The sequence below is a fragment of the Xenopus tropicalis genome, chromosome 8, assembly GCF_000004195.4.
Source record: "Xenopus tropicalis strain Nigerian chromosome 8, UCB_Xtro_10.0, whole genome shotgun sequence".
Classification (NCBI taxonomy): Eukaryota; Metazoa; Chordata; class Amphibia; order Anura; family Pipidae; genus Xenopus; species Xenopus tropicalis.
Window position 1 is genome coordinate 78,087,995 of NC_030684.2, and position 19,083 is coordinate 78,107,077.

The 19,083-nt window shown below is 39.3% G+C and overlaps 3 protein-coding genes across 8 annotated transcripts in view; 2 read left to right on the plus strand and 1 right to left on the minus strand.

The window, feature by feature from the left end:
- LOC733726 (Novel 7 transmembrane receptor (rhodopsin family) protein) overlaps positions 1-15,686 on the plus strand; it is a 41,036-nt gene extending 25,350 nt beyond the window's left edge. For 2 of the 6 annotated variants that reach the window (XM_012968539.3, XM_012968540.3), the window contains one exon: positions 14,238-15,683. In XM_012968539.3, the coding sequence (XP_012823993.2) occupies positions 14,260-15,306 (1,047 nt within the window). In that variant the 5' untranslated portion in view covers positions 14,238-14,259 and the 3' untranslated portion in view covers positions 15,307-15,683. 6 annotated transcript variants of the gene reach the window in all.
- MGC69520 (Novel 7 transmembrane receptor (rhodopsin family) protein) lies at positions 2,194-7,957 on the plus strand. Its single transcript, NM_001004810.1, is given in 2 exon segments — positions 2,194-2,248; positions 6,409-7,957. A coding segment is annotated over 1 exon segment (1,035 nt). The 5' UTR covers positions 2,194-2,248; positions 6,409-6,439; the 3' UTR covers positions 7,475-7,957.
- Positions 15,515-19,083, minus strand: part of sptbn4 (spectrin, beta, non-erythrocytic 4) — a 73,141-nt gene continuing 69,572 nt past the window's right edge. The window contains exon 37 of the mRNA XM_002938815.5: positions 15,515-19,026. Within this exon, the coding sequence (XP_002938861.2) occupies positions 18,865-19,026 (162 nt within the window). The 3' untranslated portion in view covers positions 15,515-18,864. The remainder of the gene's footprint in view (positions 19,027-19,083) is intronic.

Genomic DNA, 19,083 nt, shown 5'->3' on the forward strand with positions numbered 1-19,083 from the left:
GGTTTTCAATCTGAAAAAACGCAAAATAATGCCCATATATTAGTAGGATTGGCTGTAAGGGGCTTGGGTTGGGTATGTCATTTTGCTATTTTTCACAGATGGCCCAAGGAAGGTTCATTGGTCAGTTTGTTCTCTTGGTGGTGTGAGATAAGGCAGCCTAGGGAGGCATTAAAGGTATAAAAGCTAGCCTGCTCAACAAGAACATGGTTCTAGTGGAAGCTGGATCACACCAGAATCAGCCAGTGTTTGGCCAACTTCAGTTTAAATTGTTTGTGCAGGAAGAAATGCTTCAAACAATTAATCATCCAAATTTGTCTTCGAAACCTCACAAAAACAGCCTTTCTCTTAAAGTAAATTATTTACGCTCAATTTATCACAGAACTTCTTGACTTTGTTAAGCTTTACTGAAGCACAATTAAAAACTTTCTATTTCCTTTGTGACCCTAAGGGCCATGAAACACAGGGTGGGATGGCATACGCGGCACCGAGATTTGCCGATGTCGCCGAAGTTTCCTCTCAGGGCAACTTCACAGTTGCAGTGCGACTAATCTCCCCATGTCACGGCCCTAAGGTTAATGGCACACTGTCACCCGTGGTTAAATCTCAGCTACCATGTATGGTAAATTTCCCTGAAATGCTTTGCAGTGGGAAAGAACACCAAGGTTCTTTTTCTGAAGTTGCCCAAAGTTTCCTGCATTTCGGGGAGATTTGTCACCTATGGCAGCCAAGATTTAACCTCAGGCGACAAATCTACCCATGTGCCATTACCCAGAAAGTTGGATAACATTGTTTGTTTGTGCTTTTTTCAAGTAAGTTGAAAGAAGCAACTTTTTAAAAAAAAAAAATTTTCCTTTCTCCCAACTAGCAAGAAGAATATTCTACTAAGGGTCTTTTAAACATATATCCATAAGTCAATATTCATCTTTCATGTAAAAGGAATATATTATTTTTGATGAAAATATTATAAACATGCTTTTTCTGTAGTAAAAAAAAAACTATTGTTGCAAATTAATGTTAATCCCTTTAATACCTGACACATGTGAGATCCCTAGGGTTGCATGGCTGCTGAGCTGTCAGATGAGGTGCTTGTTTCAGAACAACTTAGAAATCATTAAGGTCTGCAGTATGAATCTAGCGTATGTAGTAGAAATGAGGTAGCAACTATAGAGGTAGCCACAATGCTTTTTTCTGCATCTCCCCACAGTTAAGTACACCAGTTCCCCACTGTACCAGCGCTGATAAAGTTAGTTGCATTGACCCTGCCTTATACTTATATATAAATCCCTAACATTTTGCCATTAGTCACTGTAGATACCCTGTATCTGTGGTGCAGTAACTGATGCTGTTTTATATAAAGCAGTAATGTCTGGAAAGAAGTTTACATGTCCTCCTCATTGCTCCATGTTTTTAAAGGATACAGGCAGGTTAATTGACTCATGACATGTGTGTGTTGTGTGAATGTGATACAAAGGGGCAGATTTATGAAAATGTGAGTTTAGAGCTTAACACATAAAAACTCACCCACGTTCTATTCATTACAATTGGATTTTTGGAAGCTTATTTATCAAGGTGAGTTCTTACTTTTACCAGTCTAAAAATCCCATAGGAATGTATAGAACATGGGTGAGTGTATTTAGCTCTGAACTCACATTTTGATAAATCTGCCCCAGATTGTAAGCTTCAACTGGGGCAAGGACTTACTTAAGTATGAACAATCTATATAAAGTGCTACCTCTTTAAGGCCATGTTGGATATAAAAGATAGTATTATTTTTAAGGGAAAAAGGGGTGAAGGAAAAAAAAAAATTGGTGCCTTGCATGGAAATGGTTCTTACAAGTTTGTTGCAAACTAAATACAGTGCTTCCCAAACAATGTTCTAAACAAACTCCATTTTCATTCAAGGGAACAAACTAAGCCTCCTGTGTTATTTATAGGATTATTAAAAAAAAAAAACAATGTATATAAAAGAATCCCAGTAAAAATGAGTGAGCTGTTGTAACTTGCAATAATAGACATGCTGTGCATGAGAAACCTCTCAGGGGGGGAGGGTGGGAAAAACAGCAAAGGATGTGCCAGTATTGGCTTTAAACAACCATGATTAGCCCCCTCCCTGTATTTATCTATAGGAAACTGGGAATGACTCACAAACACAATATAAGAAGCTGCGGGTGATTAGAGTGTTTCATTGTGCCTGTGGCTGCTTGCTTAGGATGGCTCTTTCTGGCTTCGTTTGTAGCTGCTCTCACAGGTAACTGTGTTATTTTGCAGATTTCTCAGTCTGGTGTTGTGTGTGTGTGTGTGTGGGTTTGAGTTCACTGTTTAACTATGTGATGTGAGTTTGTGGGTTGCTGAGTATACTGGAGAGCCTCATTGCTGTCTCTGGAAATAAGGAGAGGCTGTTACTGTGCTGTGTTCTACCATTCTAATGTACCAAAAAGCTGGCAAAAACAGAACACAGCATTTTAAAAATACTTAATGGTTGGGCTGAATATGCTTCATGCTGTTGTGAGGAGGCTTGAGGTAATGTAATGATCACATGTGTAAAGGATGGTTACTACTTACAAAACCTCCTGTCCTGCTACTTGTGACAAGGCTGGAGCAAAGTAAAACTTGTCTAAAAGGCATATTCACAACAACTTCCTCCAGTTTTGTGAATGCAGCATTTTTTTTTTTTATGCTTTGGCATTTTTCATTCCGCACAGTGCTTTTGTGAATTTGAATTACAGTTTAGAAATTACACAGATGTGCAGGACTTACAGCAACATGAGGTTGGTGTAAGTTTTTGTTTGCATTGTTAATGCTGTTACGCTTGCATTCATAACATCAGTTTAACAGTTAAACTGCCAGTAACTCTGCTACTCACACTTTATGAAAGAAAAAAAAAACATTTTTAGTATTTAATTGTAGAAAAAAAAATCTAAAATTGCAGTTGACAGAAAACAACAGTACTGCATAATATCCATAATAGGCAGTTTAGCCCAGAACAGTACTCTCCATTTTTACTTTGCTAAAAGGAGGCGCTTGCTTATTTCAGACTGGTACAAAGTGGATTAAGCTCTTTCAAAGAGGCAGTAGGACAAAGAGGATTTTGTCAATTTGGGATCAAACAGTTTTTCTCTTTTATTGAGAACATGCAGGTTTCACACTGCATATTGAAGTGTGCATATTCTATATGTGACACTGGTAGTATTCATGGGTGAAATAAAGAATCATGGAACTAAAAACAGCAAGATTCTAGCTCGGTATCTCCTATGGTCAGGTTAGCATTTGCATAGTGATAAATGGATCAGCCAGCCTGGCTCATGTTATTTGTATTTATTTATATAGCACCGCAAATGTACACATTGCTTTACAAGGCACAAAGACAAACAGGGATATAGTATATATAAATTAGACAGTGAAAATAAAAAATATATATATTTTTAGGGTGGGATAAGATCCCTATCTTAAAGGGGAAGGAAAGGCTAAGTCACTTGGGGGTGCTAAAATGTTAGGCACCCCCAAGTGACTTGAATCGCTTACCTCGTACCCCGGGCTGGTGCCCCTGTTAGGAGAAAACCGCACCAGCCCGGGGCACCTGGGTCGATGCGCTTCCTCCTTCCGCCTTCGTTGAGTCGGGTGCATGCGCAGTAGAGTGAAAAAGCCGACTTCTCTGTTAAAGTTCCACTATTCACTCTACTGCGCATGCGCGCGCGGCGAAGAAGGAAGGAGGAAGCGCTGCATGTACCCTGGGCTGGTGCTGTTCTCTCCGTACAGGGGCACCAGCCCGGGGTAAAAGGTAAGCGATTCAAGTCACTTGGGGGTGCCTAACATTTTGGCACCCCCAAGTGACTTAGCTTTTCCTTCTCCTTTAAGGGCTCTGGCACACGGGGAGATTAGTCACCCGCGACAAATCTCCATGTTCGCGGGCGACTAATCTCCCCGGATTGCCATCCCACCGGCGAAAATGTAAGTCGCCGGTGGGATGGCACACGCTGCGCAGGCAATTTCGGCAAATTGTCTAATTGCCTTGCAAGGCATTTTCGCCGTTTTGCCAAAATCGCCTGCGCATAACACATCTACTCAAATGTGTGCATAACTAAAGGTTACTGGCCCACAGCAAATGCTTTAATGGGCACCATGCAAACATTTGAGTAGATGACACAAACTCTCCATAAAGTTGCAGACCCTGACTGGACCTCCTATACTTTTGGGCTTGTGTTATTACTAAAACTAGCTTCTATAAATGGAAGTATCTAACTGCATGAAACTGCTTTCCCACATAAATTTAGCACTGGCAACTTTCAACAACTACAGTAGTTACAGTGGAATGAAAAATACTGCATAGAAATTTTACTTGTACTTTAGGCCCAGTCTGCATGATTACAGATACATTTTCTTCCAGACGGGTGGGGTGGGATGAGACAGTTGCTGGGTGGGGGGAAACACACAAAATTATAGCAAGTCTATGATGTGACGGCATGCAATGTGCTATACTGTAGAATGTCGGCTGTACCTTTATAACCACATGAAAGGCAGGGCAAATGCTGACGAGGTGGATTTAATGTTTATAGAGCTTTTATTTAAGACAGGATGATTGTGTTTGTTTTTCTGGTAACATAAAAGGCTATGATTGGAAGCACTAAAGAGATTGTCTTTTTGCATATCAGGCAATTTAGGTATCATCAGGCTCATTTATTTACTTTTGTGGTTAGTTTTAAAACAATGACCATTTTAAAGCAGTTTGCCATTCTTCCATGCAAAGCTTAACAGCTAAGTCTAATGTGGGCATAAATGGCAACATTTTTGGTCTGGCAAAGTCCTAAATGACTGGGTTTTTGCCCAATTTAGCCACTTATTCATTAGGCCAAATTAAGCCTATATTCATGCCCACCTGGTACATCAAGCTTTGATGCAATCTTTGTCCAAATGTACTTTTTACCTGCCTGATGGACATCTGTGCAATCTTTGATAAAACATTAGTCATAAAGCTGTACTGGCTAGAGTGGCCAAATCAGCAGCTTGTCTCTCCCCATGAATGGCCAGCTTCAGTCTCTTGCAGTGCCTGTTCCAGGGGTATAGCAGAAGAGGTGTTTTGACTGTAATCTGTATTAAGTATCTGTATTAAGTAGGGTTACACATTTATTATATTTTTAGAGAGTTTCTGGTTATAAATGTAATGAGGAATGTTCTTGTGTGGCCTCAGTATATTAAGTAGTGGCCCAGTATGTGAGTAGTGATGATGATTTCCATCTCAATATTTACCCACTTGCAACAAAATTAAATTTCTCCATATTTGCGTAGAAACTTCACACAAAATGCCACTTCAGCCATGCCATCTATCCAAGCCTCAATCCCATACACTTAGCCTTACAGTGTTGGAATGCCAATTCCTCAAAAACAATTCATATCCAGAAGCAGAAAGTGAACTGCATTTCCAAACGTTTCTTAAAACTTTATCCTTTATTTTGCCTATTTAAAATACATACAGAGGTCGCCTGATGAGTTTTGGACCTTCAAGGTCCTTCCACATAGGATTTATAGGCATAATGATAAGCATGTATGTATAACTTTATTTATAAAGCGCTACTTATGTAGGCAGCGCTGTACAGTAAAATACATTAATATAAACAGGGGTATTAAAATAGATAAATACAAAGTATTACAATAAGCACAAATAAATACAAGATACAGTTGCAATAAGCTAAGAGTCAAAGACACAAGAGGATGGAGGTCCCTGCCCCGTAGAGCTTACAATCTAATGGACCGGTAAGGTCTGAAATGCTTGGTTTACCTGACCTCTGTATGTATTTTAAATAGCCAAAATAAAGGATGACGTTTTAAGAGACTTTTGGAAGAAGAGGTTCAATTTACTGCTTCTTTCTCCATATTTGCCAGTGCTTCTGCAAACAGGAAGATAGATTCTTGGTCCTTTAGCAAAGCTTCTCTTGCTACTTTTGTTTGGCTTCTAGAACCATGAACTCCTCAGAAGTCGTTATCAGCAACTGCAAAGGGACAGTGAATTAGTTTACCAGCCAGTAACATTAGACAAAAGGAGTGAGTGAAGGAAATTAAATCTCATCCAACGGTGGGACATAATCAGGTGTAAAGTGCAGGTCTAGCGTTTGTTTTGTCGCCTCTGCTTCCTCTGTGCTTTCAGCATGAGAACATGTAACCTTTTCTCAGGGATTCTGGATGAGGTGAGAGCCAAGAGGAAATTAGGTTAATTCATTTGAATATGCAGGATGAAAATTCTTATTTGTCTGTATATGTGTGTGCATGCATGTGTGATTTGTCTAAAGGCCATCCATCGGCTGTAGCTACTGTATATTTAAAATAAAGATTTTCCTCAATGTCCTTGGAAACCAGAGATCACATGTTTGAGAAGTAAACCTAGAAAGTCATATTTTATTTGCTGTTGTTTGCCAGGAACTGAAGTGCAGCTGTTCACGCTGGAAGAATGTGTAACCAGAGCGTGTCGTGTCCATTCCCTGACAATTATGAGGCCGTCTTATTCCCCATAATCTACAGCAGTGTCTTTATAGTTGGTTTGCCGAGTAACCTCATAGCTATTGGAGTTATTGTTCAACTAATCAGGAAGAAAAACATCTTGGGCATCTACCTGGCCAACCTTTGTGCCTCAGACCTCATGTACATAATGACCCTACCTGTCTGGATTGTCTACACAGCAAAGGAGGATTGGCTATTTAGTACCCTCACCTGCAAAATTGTGGGCTTTTTCTTCAATGCCAACCTTTACTCGACTATTTCCTTTCTTAGCTGTATAGCTACAGACCGCTTTGTTGCCATGGTTTTTCCACTTCGCTCAAGGATCATTCGGAGCATGAAAACTGCTGTAGTGATTTGTGTGATAGTTTGGCTGATCATTTTGGGCTCACATTTGTATTTCTTAACCAGGGATGATGTTTTTACTTCTACCCAGAATGTGGAACTTTGTTATGAGAGGTATCCCATGGAAACATGGATGGCTCATCTGAACTACTTCCGAATTTTTGTGGTCTTTCTTATCCCATTGATTCTCTTGGTATTTTCCTACTGCTCTATAATTCGAGTCATCTATCGTACGGCCACATTGGAAACCGATCAGAAGAGGAAGATAACTGGGCTGCTCATGTCTATGACTGCAATATTTGTGGTTTGCTACCTGCCATATCATGTAATCCTTTTCATCCGTTCATATGTCAGTGACCTGGGCTACTGCAGCTGTACACTAGAGAAGAATGTTCGCCCCGCCTACCGTATCACCTTTGCCCTCACTAGCCTGAGCAGTGCCCTAGACCCTTTCCTGAATATCTTTGTGAGTGAAGGAGTAAAGCGGGACTTGATGGTGGAAATAAGGGCTCTTTGGTTTTACCTGGTAGTTCGGCGAAAAGAAAAGAGCAAAATGAGGTGCCTCGATGTCTGTGACGGCAATGTTCAAAGAAACAGTGGCCTCTTGTGCACACACCAAACAAAAATGCAGTCTAGGCTGTAAACCGTTTTTTGGACAAGACATTTTGTGGTTCAATTTAAATGGAGCTGGGATTATACTCCTGAAAATCGGATTTCAAATTCACTACTGTTTCCCAAGGGATTAAAGCTTTTCTATAAACAGAATGTGCTGCAAGTACAAGTGCATCCAACCCAAACCCTGTATCTGATAACCAAGAAAGCTTCAACTTTGGTCAATTTACTGCAACCTTTCTGAACAAGTTGATTTCATTGTTATGGGTAACTTGTAAATATGTGGCAATAATGGCCTTGGACCTCAATATTTATAAGTAAAACTGAAAAACATGGGTGGGTATGGGCCTTAAACTTGGTCTTTCTACTTACAAAGAGGACAGGTCTATCAAATATGAATTTAACTGCCCTACTGTGTGGGGAAGGCTATATTGTTCAGTATTAGCAAAAGTATTAAAGTTAAGAATATAACTGACAAGTAACAACGTTGTGTAATAAATTGTTGTATTGTTAACAAAGTTGCTGAAATTTTTTATGAAGCTGATTTTTATCATGTAACTAAGGAAACCTTTGGTCAACACATTCATGATTCCTGCACTACACAAGTTTTTAACTTATGGTACACAGCGTATGTCTCCGAATTGAATGTATTCTCCCTCAACTACTATCCCTAGCTGACAATACATGGGCTAATAAACACTTGGCCACACCAAACCAAGTCAGTAGTTTATGGGCCTGTGGGTGGTACTAGCATTGGTGTGTTGATGTGGTCCCCTCCTGACAGATCTTCATAGGCCCCTAAACTTGCCTAATGAATTTAAACACCTGGTGCAGTTGAATGCACCAGGTAAAGGGAAAATATACCTCCTGCTTGACATGAGCTCATTCAGTTGGGGATATGGTTAAACATTTATTTATTTGTTTTTTTTAAATTTATTTTCTACACAGATTGAAAGGAAACCATAATAGTCTGTTTGCAGGCCATTTCCCCCACCCCTTTAGGCTCACCGTGTAATACACCCCCATTCCCCACCTTGTTTCATTGTGGAGTGATGGGTTCTGAGACTTGAAGTTCCTCTGCTTTTCAGAGAATCTGTGCACCATCCACACTGGAAAGCAGAGGGACTTTAATTATCCCAGAATCCGTCACTTCTGAAGGGTTGGTATAATGGGTCCTATGAGTATCATGATTTCTTTTAAGTCTGCAGAATCTGTCTGTGTAGGGGTGGGAAAATAAATTTTCTATGTACATATTTCTGTTCAGATAGTGTTTATGCAGCTTTTCCATAAATCCAACTAAATGAGCTCATAAAGAGGGGGTTGATTAATTTTCCATCTAATTTCTTTAGTGTATGTGCACAAAATATCTTTCATCTGTATCTTTTCAAAGTGGGATTATCCTAACCGTAGCAAGAATGGCATTTTATGTAGAGCAAAGTTGGAAACCAATATGGTCGGATAAACCTTCCTTTTTTCACAGTAAAACCATGTGACTGACAGCCTATATTTAAAATGGGAAGTACAGCTAGATTGTTTAGATATAAGTTGTTGTGTAGGATAGATCTGCAATAACTAATTTTTCCTGATGAAATATAAAGTTTATCAGTGCTAGTGCCTGTACATCCTGTGCTTTAGGCTTATACTGAAGTCAAGGGGTGTAAATGGGTGTTTATTTGAGTTTGCTATTCCAACCCATTGCCTGTGTGGCACCGAGCTGTAAGCATGCAATGTATTTGTCTTAAAGGAAAATTCACAAATCTTTTGGGGTAGCTGACTATTGGGCCGGTTTGCTGCTTTGCTGAGAAATGACAAGACTGCACAAATCCAACTAATTGGCTGATTTTGCAAATGTTTTCACTTTTTTTTTAGCACACAGCTAATTACATACCTTTTTTAAGCGCACATATACTTTTTTTTTTTTTTTGTCCTTTTGCGGCCAGAGAATCTGTTGTCACCTATATTTAGTAGGCCAAGCCATATAAACCCACTCTTGGTGGGTTTTGGGGCCTTATGGTGTAGAGTATGCTGATTTCTGGAGTGGTACTTTAAAGTGGACCTGTCACCCAGACATAAAAAGCTGTATAATAAAATTTTAAAAACAAATTAAACGAGACCCAAAATCATTTTTTTTATTACCACATTCATACCCTTTATAAAAGCATTTAAAAATCCCAGCTGTCAATCATAAATTGCCTGCCCCGCCTCTATACCTCAGGCATAGAGGTGGGGCAGACAGTTACTTTCACTTTCAATTCAGAACTTCTTAGATGTTGCTGCACTCCTCACATTCCCCCACCCTCCTCACCATGTCATTTTGTAACCAGTGCATGGACATGGGCATTAGGTCCCCCCCATACTGGCACAGAAACAAGATTTTGGCAGAATGCAATGCCTGCTCTGATAACAGCGTCCACAAAATGGTGCCTGCCTACTTGCTACAATTGTGAATTCCAAGGCTCCCATTACTTTACTGTCATGATTTTTATGGTGTATTTTTTATTTCTAAATTACACTGTTTACATAGCAAATAATTCACTCTACTATTTAAAATTGTTTTCTTGAACCAACAAATGTATTTTTTTTTTTAGTTAAATTTAGTTATATTGGTGAGTAGGCAGCCATCTCAGTGCATTGTGCCTGAGTCTGAGCTTTCAGAAGGAGCCAGAGCTACACATTAGAACTGCTTTCAGGTAACCTATTGTTTCTCCTACTCCCATGTAACTGGAGGAGTCCCAAGCCGGACTTGGATTCCTTAATCTTGAACGCTATTCTGATATCTACTGCTCCCTTCCCATTGTTCTGCTGATTGGCTGCTGGGAGGGGGGGATATCACATTATATATATATATATATATATATATTTATATATATATATATATAAAATCTATATCATTTTGGAGCCCTATTTGTTTTCCCCAAATTCCAAATTAGGGTTTCTATAGAATCCAATTCTGATGTGTACCTTTTATATTATAATGTATTATGTGCCCTATATATTGTTGCAGAAGTGTAATTGTGCTATTAAATATGTTGTTTTTCTTGGTTAAATGCAAATTTCCACTAAAGTAAAGCCCCACACAATGTTCAAAAACCATCTTTCACTCAAATAATATGTGAAATTCTGCCGGCAGTGAAAAGGTTTAAAACGTCCACCGGACAAGGTGTTTGTAGGAACGTAATGTTAAATTAATCTAAATTTAAGGATTAGGGGAAATCCCTACAATATGGACAAAATGTGTAGATGCTTTTACACCCTTGCAGGGTCTGTCTGGCAGCTTTGTTTCTTGCTCATCTGGAGACTGAGCCACAAACTGGTCACATGATATGGTGTGAGGCTGTGAGACTGGTTTGTCTTCACTGTGGGTGAGACAGTTTGTGTGTTTTTGAGACAGACTGAGAGTAAGGGAGGCTACTTGCATGTGTGAGCGTGCATTAATTGAGGGCATTGCTACCTGTGGCTCCTGCACCAGGGGAACCCACCAAACTTGTCTGAGCTCCTCTCTATATTCCCCTTTAGGAGAAGGTAGGTGTTATTGCTTGTGTATATCACTTCCTGTAAAGTCTCCTGCTCTGGCTCAGTCTCCTTATTGATTGGATGTTATGTTCCTGTTTACCAGTCCTGTTTCTATACTATCTTATAGCTCATATGTATAATATATATGCTAATCTGAGGGCCATCTGGCTAAATTGTTGCTGCAGCTGCAGGCTACGCGGGTGATTTATTCTACTTTGCGCATCAGGGAATTGTAGGAACACTATAAAATGTAATGCTTAAAATAATGAACAGCATCTCTAATGGGGATCCCCCAACCAAAAATATTTTTTTTGCCTTATAAATGAAAATGTAATCCTAAACAACCTCCCAATATATTTTCTAATGATTTTGAAAGTTAGTTGTTTGTTTGTAATTACAATAAAGCGGTGTTCATTGCTTTCTCTTCTCTGTTTCTGACTCTTATGATTATAATAATGTAGGAGAAGTTTGGAGTTAGCCCTGGACACTCCTGCGTTCCACCGCAGAGGAAATTTTGTCCCTATGAGCCACTGTATAAGCAGACTTTCTGAGATTTATGTATTAAGACATAGTTTTTTTTTTTTTTTTTTTTTTTCAAGGGGGTCATACCTGATTTTAAATATTTGATCAAGTTTTCTACACAGAAAAAGTTTTTTTCACAACAGATGAAATCTATAGAATTTAATCATTTCTGTAGGTGGAATGATGTGGCTAAATGATTTACAAACATTATATGGGAGCAGATTTACAGAGACATGTGCTTAGGAGCACCAGTTTACTTATAGCAACCAATCAGGTCCCTGTGTTCACTTTCTACCTTATATTTAACTGATAAAAACTAACTGCTGATTGCTGGTAGCTTTTGACAATTGCACTTGTACTTTCTAGCAACAATCTTAGTAAATAACACTATGTATATAGTGCAGGTGCCAAAAGCAGCCACTGAGCATTTTAACAGTATACACACATTAGGAAATAAAAGACCTGATTGCTACTGTAAGCTGCATATAAGCAAGCTAGCACCTATGTTTGTAAATAGTGTTCAAGCAATGGAAGGCTTAAGGGCTGGTGCTGTAAGACTTGTAAATTAGTTGAGTTCCCAAGAATCTGACACAGGTATTGAACCTGGGCCTCCATGAATATCAGATGGGAACCCTTTAATTAAAATGATCTGTTGTTATTGTGATATGTATGGTGCAACACTTACATACTCTAGTTAAAGGAGAACAAAGCTAATCAAAGAACTAGGCTAGAAATGCTACACTTTTGGGCTTCTGTACAGTTTTACATCTGGGGCACTAAGGATGCCCCCAATATGTGCCCATCTTCTTTACTGCTTATTCACAGAACATGCTCTACACTAAGCAACTGACCCACAGTATATTGTATGTACTATATGAAATCTACAGTACAAGTCCGAGTAATTAGCAACAGTGCCTTTTGCATTAGAATAAATAACCAGCCTTTTAGCATTGCCTTCTGGCAGGTATAACATCGCTTTCTGCAAATATTTTTAGGAGAAGGAAAGGCTAAGTCACTTGGGGGTGCCAAAATGTTAGGCACCCCCAAGTGACTTAAATCGCTTACCTTGTACCCCAGGCTGGTGCCCATTAGGAGAAAACAGTGCCAGCCCGGGGTAACTGGAGCGAGTGACTTAGCCCTTCCTTCTCCTTTAACAAGATTATATAATGGGGAACTGTTAGGTCAAATTTTAAGGTCAAAATACTCTGTGCTGTTCAACTGGCCCCCCACCTGTCTGGCTGCAGGTATCCCTACAGTGAGCAACTTTTTCAAAACTGGCTTCCATTATCGGTCCTCCACCATGTAGGCCAGAAATCCTGGCCCTCAGTACCACAGAAGTTGGACAGCACTGATCTAGGTGATTCTGCATCACAGATTCAGCCTGACTGCCCTGGTGCAGTTACACCACCCCGTTTACATGTTAGTTCTACAGTCTTAAGCTGGCCATACACGCACCGATAATATCGTACGAAACCTCGTTTCGTACGATATTCGGTGCGTGTATGGCAAGTCGGCGAATCTACCGCTATTGCAGAAGCCTGCTGATATTGGTCGACTCGGCGATCACCCAGGTTAAAAAGATTTTGATCGGGTGCCATAGAAGGCGCCTGACCAAAATCTGCCATCAGGGCTGAATCGGCAGAAGGAGGTAGAAATCCTATTGTTTCTACCTCCTAATCTGCTGTTTCAGCCCTGAATGGTGTGTGGCCACCTTAAAGGAACAGTAACACCAAAAAAATGAAAGTGTATAAAAGTAATAACAATATAATGTACTGTTGCCATGCATTGCTACAACTGGTGTGTTTGCCTCAGAAAGACTACTATAGTTTATAAGTAAGCTGCTATGTAGCTATGGGGGCAGCCATTCAAAGGAGAAAAGGCACAGGTTACATAGCAGATAACAGATAACACTATTGTATTACAGAGTTTATCTGTTATCTGCTATGTAACCTGTGCCTTTTCTCCTTTTTTCCCAGCTTGAATGGCTGCCCCCATGGCTACACAGCAGCTTATTTATATAGTAGCTTTTCTGTAGCAAAAATACCATTTTTTTGCAGAGCAACAGCACATTATATTTTAATTACTTTAAAACACTTTAATTTTTTGATGTTACTGTTCCTTTAAGGTTCTGACTTTTTTTTGTTTCTCATGATCTGCCTTTTCCACCCCCATTTTCCTCTACTGAAGATGCAGTGAATAAAGTATTAGGCCAAATTCTATTACTTCATTCAAACTGTTTACTCTGTTGGGGAAACTAGCTGTGCACCAGGCTCCTTACGTTCCATCCCCTACTTACCTTTGTATGAAAGTTTGCTACAGGTTTCGGCAACTATACCAGCTGATCAAGGAAGCATTTACTGGTCAGTTGTTTAGAAGCAAAAATCTTGCACTTTTTTTTAAGGATGCACCAAATTCAATTATATCTGATTCAGCCAAATACCGAACCGAATCCTAATTTGCATATGCAAAATTGGTTACGGAAGGGGTACATTTTCAACTTCCTTGTTTACATGACCAAAAGTCACACGATTTTAACGATTCGGTTCGGCCAGTAGCATGGATTCGGCAAAAATCCAAATCCTGTGAAAAAGCCAGAATCCCGAACCAAATCCTGGATTCCGTACATCCCTACTTTAATTACATAAGGGAAATAATCTTATTAAATATGTCTCATTCAACTTGTTTTTAACTTTTTATATTTTTTGATAAAGTGGTTGCTGCTTTTAAAGTTAACTTTTTGTTTGTTTGTTTTCTTATAGGTAGTTACCAAAGAAATTCTCTATGGCGTGTAATCAGAGCTGTCAATACTATGGTAATTATGAAACCACTTTATTCCCTGTAATCTACAGCCTGGTTTTCCTCTTTGGCCTTGTTGGAAACTTGGCAGCTATTGGTATTATTGTCCAACATGTGAAGCGTGGGAAAATTCTAGGTGTCTATCTGGCCAACCTCTGCGCCTCAGATTTAATGTACATTTTCACACTACCCGTTTGGATTGCTTATACAGCAAAGGACGACTGGGTTTTTGGGGCTCTGTCTTGTAAGATTGTGGGCTTCTTCTTCAATGCCAACCTATACACTACCATTGCTTTTCTCAGCTGTATAGCTATGGATCGTTTTGTGGCCACAGTGTTCCCTTTTCAGGCCAGGTCCCTTAGAAGTATGAAAACTGCCCTGATAATATGTGCTGGTGTCTGGCTGATCATCCTGGGAACTCACTGTGTATTCCTTGGGCACGATGAACTGTTTCTCTCCAGCCAAAATGTACAACTTTGTTATGAAAAATACCCTATGGATGAATGGATGGCTCATATCAATTATTTTCGCATATTTGTGGTCTTCCTGATACCCCTGGTTCTTTTAATTGTCTCCTACTGCTCTGTTGGTCGAGTGGTTCATCAGAGTACAAGTTTGGAGAAGGAGCAGAAACGGAAGATCATTGGCCTCCTAATGACAATGATGGCAATCTTTATCATCTGCTACCTCCCTTATCATGTGGTGCTCTTCATCCGTTCGTATATCAGTGATAAAGACATGTGCACATGCCCCCTAGAAGTCAAAGTCCGCCCAGCCTATCGTATCTCCTTTTGCTTGACCAGCCTCAGCAGTGCCTTGGATCCATTCATTAATATCTTTGTTAGCGACAGCATTAAGCAGGATCTACTGAAGGAAATTAGGGCACTGTGGGCTGGGTTTAGGATTTTACGTCATCCACGAGATTCTTTAAGAAGGAGGTCATCAAAAATGACGGGCTATAACACTGTCACCCATAACATAGAAAACGACAATCTTTTGATTGAACACAAAAAGGAAGAGACTGTTTTGTGAATGTACTGGCGTGAAACCTCTGCAATTTATCAGTGTTCGATGTTGGCCGCTGCAGTTTTTCTCTCTCCACAAATAGGTACCAGTACATGAGCATTTCCTTCAACTGTGAAATTCTTCAGTTACTATATGGTATCTTTTTAATGTTTATCTTAACTATACATTTTTATAAAACATTATCCCTGTTGCAAAGAAAGAACAGAAACCGTTGTACAATGACTTTCCTTCATTTATTTTTCAGAAAGGTATAAAGCCAAGACGTTGCTTATAGACCTCTGGTAATGTGTTGTTTAATTTGAACTCCTAATGTCTGCACAGGGTACATACTGTTTTCTCCCTAATATCTGCATTTTCTGTACAATAAAATACATTTTATTAAATGATTTAGAAAACCATGTACAGAGGTGGGAACTTTTACCGAGTGTGAGAGGATGTCACCTACTCATGCATGAACATTACTTTCTGTACCCAACAGCATGCATTCCTTCCATGGACCATGTAACACTGAGTGGACTAAACAGCACCCAGGCTCTCTAAAAAGCTATTAAAAACGCACCCAAATGAAAACTGAATTACTAAAGCTAGCTGTTTATTTTTATGGTGGCTCCCTGGGCTCAAATGGCTTTGGAGAACAATATTATATACAAAGCTTTAGCTGCAGAACTATGTAAAATAATAGCAAAGGACAATGTGCAAAGGATGCAGGAAGAGCAGGCAGGTACAGTGGTTCTCAAAAGTTTGTGAACCCTTCCTTTAACCTAGTAAACCAAATGGAACAAATATTAGGTCATGTATTTATTTAAAATAAATATGATCCAATACTTATGTGACACGCAGATGGTAAGTAAATCTTTAGGATTATCATATTATTTGAAGGTGAAATCAGAGTGGTGTTTTCAGTCAATGGGATGAAAATTAGGTTTAAGTGAGAGACCCTGTTACATTTTAAAGGATCCAGCAAAGCCTGATCTCTGGCACAACACATTTGTGGATGTGTATCATGGCTTGAACAAAGGAGGTGTCTGGGGACCTCAGAAATAGTTGTTGATGCCCATAATGCTGGAAATGGTTTGGACTCCACCAATCAGCAGTCAGACAGACTGTGTACAAATGGAGGAAATTCAAGTTAATACCCTACCCAGAAGATAACTCTTAACTGCAAGGGGTCTAAAGAGCTAAAATTGTCAAAGTCAATGTACAGGACTGATCAACAGTTACCACAAATGTTTAGTTGCAGTTATTGCTGCACAAGGGGGTCACACCAAGTACTGACTGCACTATTCACTTACTTTTGTCTCACACAGATATTTTATTTCAATTATTTTTTCAATAAATACATTGAAACAAAAACTATCATATTTGGTACTTGTTTAACTAGGTTGTTATTCTACTTTTAGGACTTGTTTAAAAATCAGATGATGTTTTAGGTTTTCACAAACTTTCCAGCACCACTGTATGTGACAGAGCCTTTATGTACTGCTTTTCTGCTACTCGGTAGCTTTGCTGCTAAGGGCCATGCCACATGGGCATTTTATCACTCGTGGTAAATCTGTGCAACAGCAGACATCAAAGTGTCCCTAGTCGTCTTTTCACTGGCCTAAAAGTAAATTGCCAGTGGAAAAATATAAGTTGTGCAGTAGCCTGAAGTTGCCTTGCAAGACAACTTTAGAAAGCACAGGCAATGTTTTCCCATTGGCTATATACATTTATGCAGATGCTTATATTGTTCCCTGTGGTAGCACTGATTTACCGTGGATGACAAAATGTTCCATGTGCCAGTACCCTAAATAAGTCTGGTCAACATCTGTTTTGCACTGTCCAAACATAAAGAACTGTGAGATTTAACTATTGGGGAAAGAAAATGTTTGTGAAAGTCGTTAAGGGGTTTACTTGTAATATTTATTGAGTGAATATGTAACCGTACTGCCAAAACACACCATCACGACTGGCTCTGAGATTTAGATTAAGAGAAAATTTGTATTTTGCAATCTACTTATCATTCACCTCTCAACTAAAAGTAGTTTCATTTCATGTGTTTGTTCCTTCTAAAGTTCAAATCACAGATTGGACAAATGCTGGCACAGACACATGATATCACAGGGGTTGTGCATAGATGTGTGTGTATATATAGTTGCATATACATAACAGCTGTGAATTATACTTCACTCATTGAGAAATAAGATTAATATATCCTTTTAACTCTGCAAACACAATGAAAACTATGCTCCTACTGACACTATAGCATTCTGCTAAACTATTAGCTACTGTCAAACACGAGAGCTTAGCGCTGCTAAGTAACAGTCACCTGACATCAGACTCTTCTAGCCCTTTATTTACTAACACAGAGAAATGTGCCCTAGTGCAGTAACCCATCACTTTTGTTGCAGTCTGCATAACAAATGCATGTGTCTCATTAACTGCTATGGTTTACTACCCTAGTGCACATTTTCACCCACATTAGTAATAAATCGCACAGGATTTTTTTTACTTGCGTTTTCTTTAGGATTCTCAAACTTCGGGCTGTAGCTTTTCTGCATTTGGTAAGATTCTGGAAACAACATAAAGATGGGTTACCTAATTATCAACAACCTAGTAATGCACTAAACACAATGTAGATTTGGTTTGTGCATTCAACTTAAATATTGTATTGTTTTTACCAATCATGGGTTAGGGAATGGCTGCCTTCTGTGTTTGCTCTTCTAAGTGGACCTACACTTGTATTTCTACAATAGCAGCAGCCCTGGTTTCTTTAGGGTGATGTCTTCATTATGGATTTGCAGCTATGGAGCAGGTTATAGGGCACAGCAAGAAATGCAAAAACAAATTTGGTCTTAAGGACCAGCCAATCTGCAGTTTAAATGAATGACTTTGCACTCAAAGGAGATTATTCAGATACATGCATACTGCAAACCTTTTAGTCACCAGTGAACTCTCACTGGTGGTTTTGTTAGTGTGCCAGACACCGAAATATTGCACTTAAAAAGCTAACAATTTCTATTCAACATTTCTTAACAATAATCTCTCTCCTCAGCAAAACCCTATCTACAAACAGGCATTATTATTCATTTCCCTGCCCCTGCCTTTTAAACGAGTGTGTGCTTTTATTTTTCCCTACTAACAATCCTCCCTAACAGAAGTTTCATCAACATCTGGAAGATTCAGCTCACAGTAATGGTTTTTAAACTGGTGTTCCCACCTAGGCTTGGTTTCCAGTGCATGGTTAATTGCTTTTTATATGTTTATAAAAATTTGGCTGTAGATATGATATGCATGTTCATTGGATCCATATAGAGAGTATTAAATATATCTGCCCCTGTATAGCCAAGACTGAACATGAATGGAAGTTTACCGATGAAAGGGCAACCATTTGTAAACCCTTAGACTTGAGGTTGCAGGACAAAATAATCCGGGCAATGCATAGACATAAAGGTTTAGTCCCAAATCATGGCAGAAATCTAGCTGTCCACATGTGGAAAAGGTTAATTCTGCTTGTATTCTTCTCCAGCTCTCACCAAAGGCAGAAGGAGTTTGACTGGAATGTTCCTTGCTTCCTCATTGTTTTCACTTTTTCCGACCACCCCCACTGGGTCTGCGCTCAGTCTCACGCTTTATGTTACCTTCATCGGTGGAGGAGGTAGTGAGAAGACTCTGGCTCCACCGTGCAATCTCTGCATGTTGTGAGACACATGTGGTTATCGCAGTAATCCAGTTTTTCATCTCCTCCTGCGAATACACATTTAAAAAGGGAAATATTAAGTACACGTTAAAGCCAAGGAACAG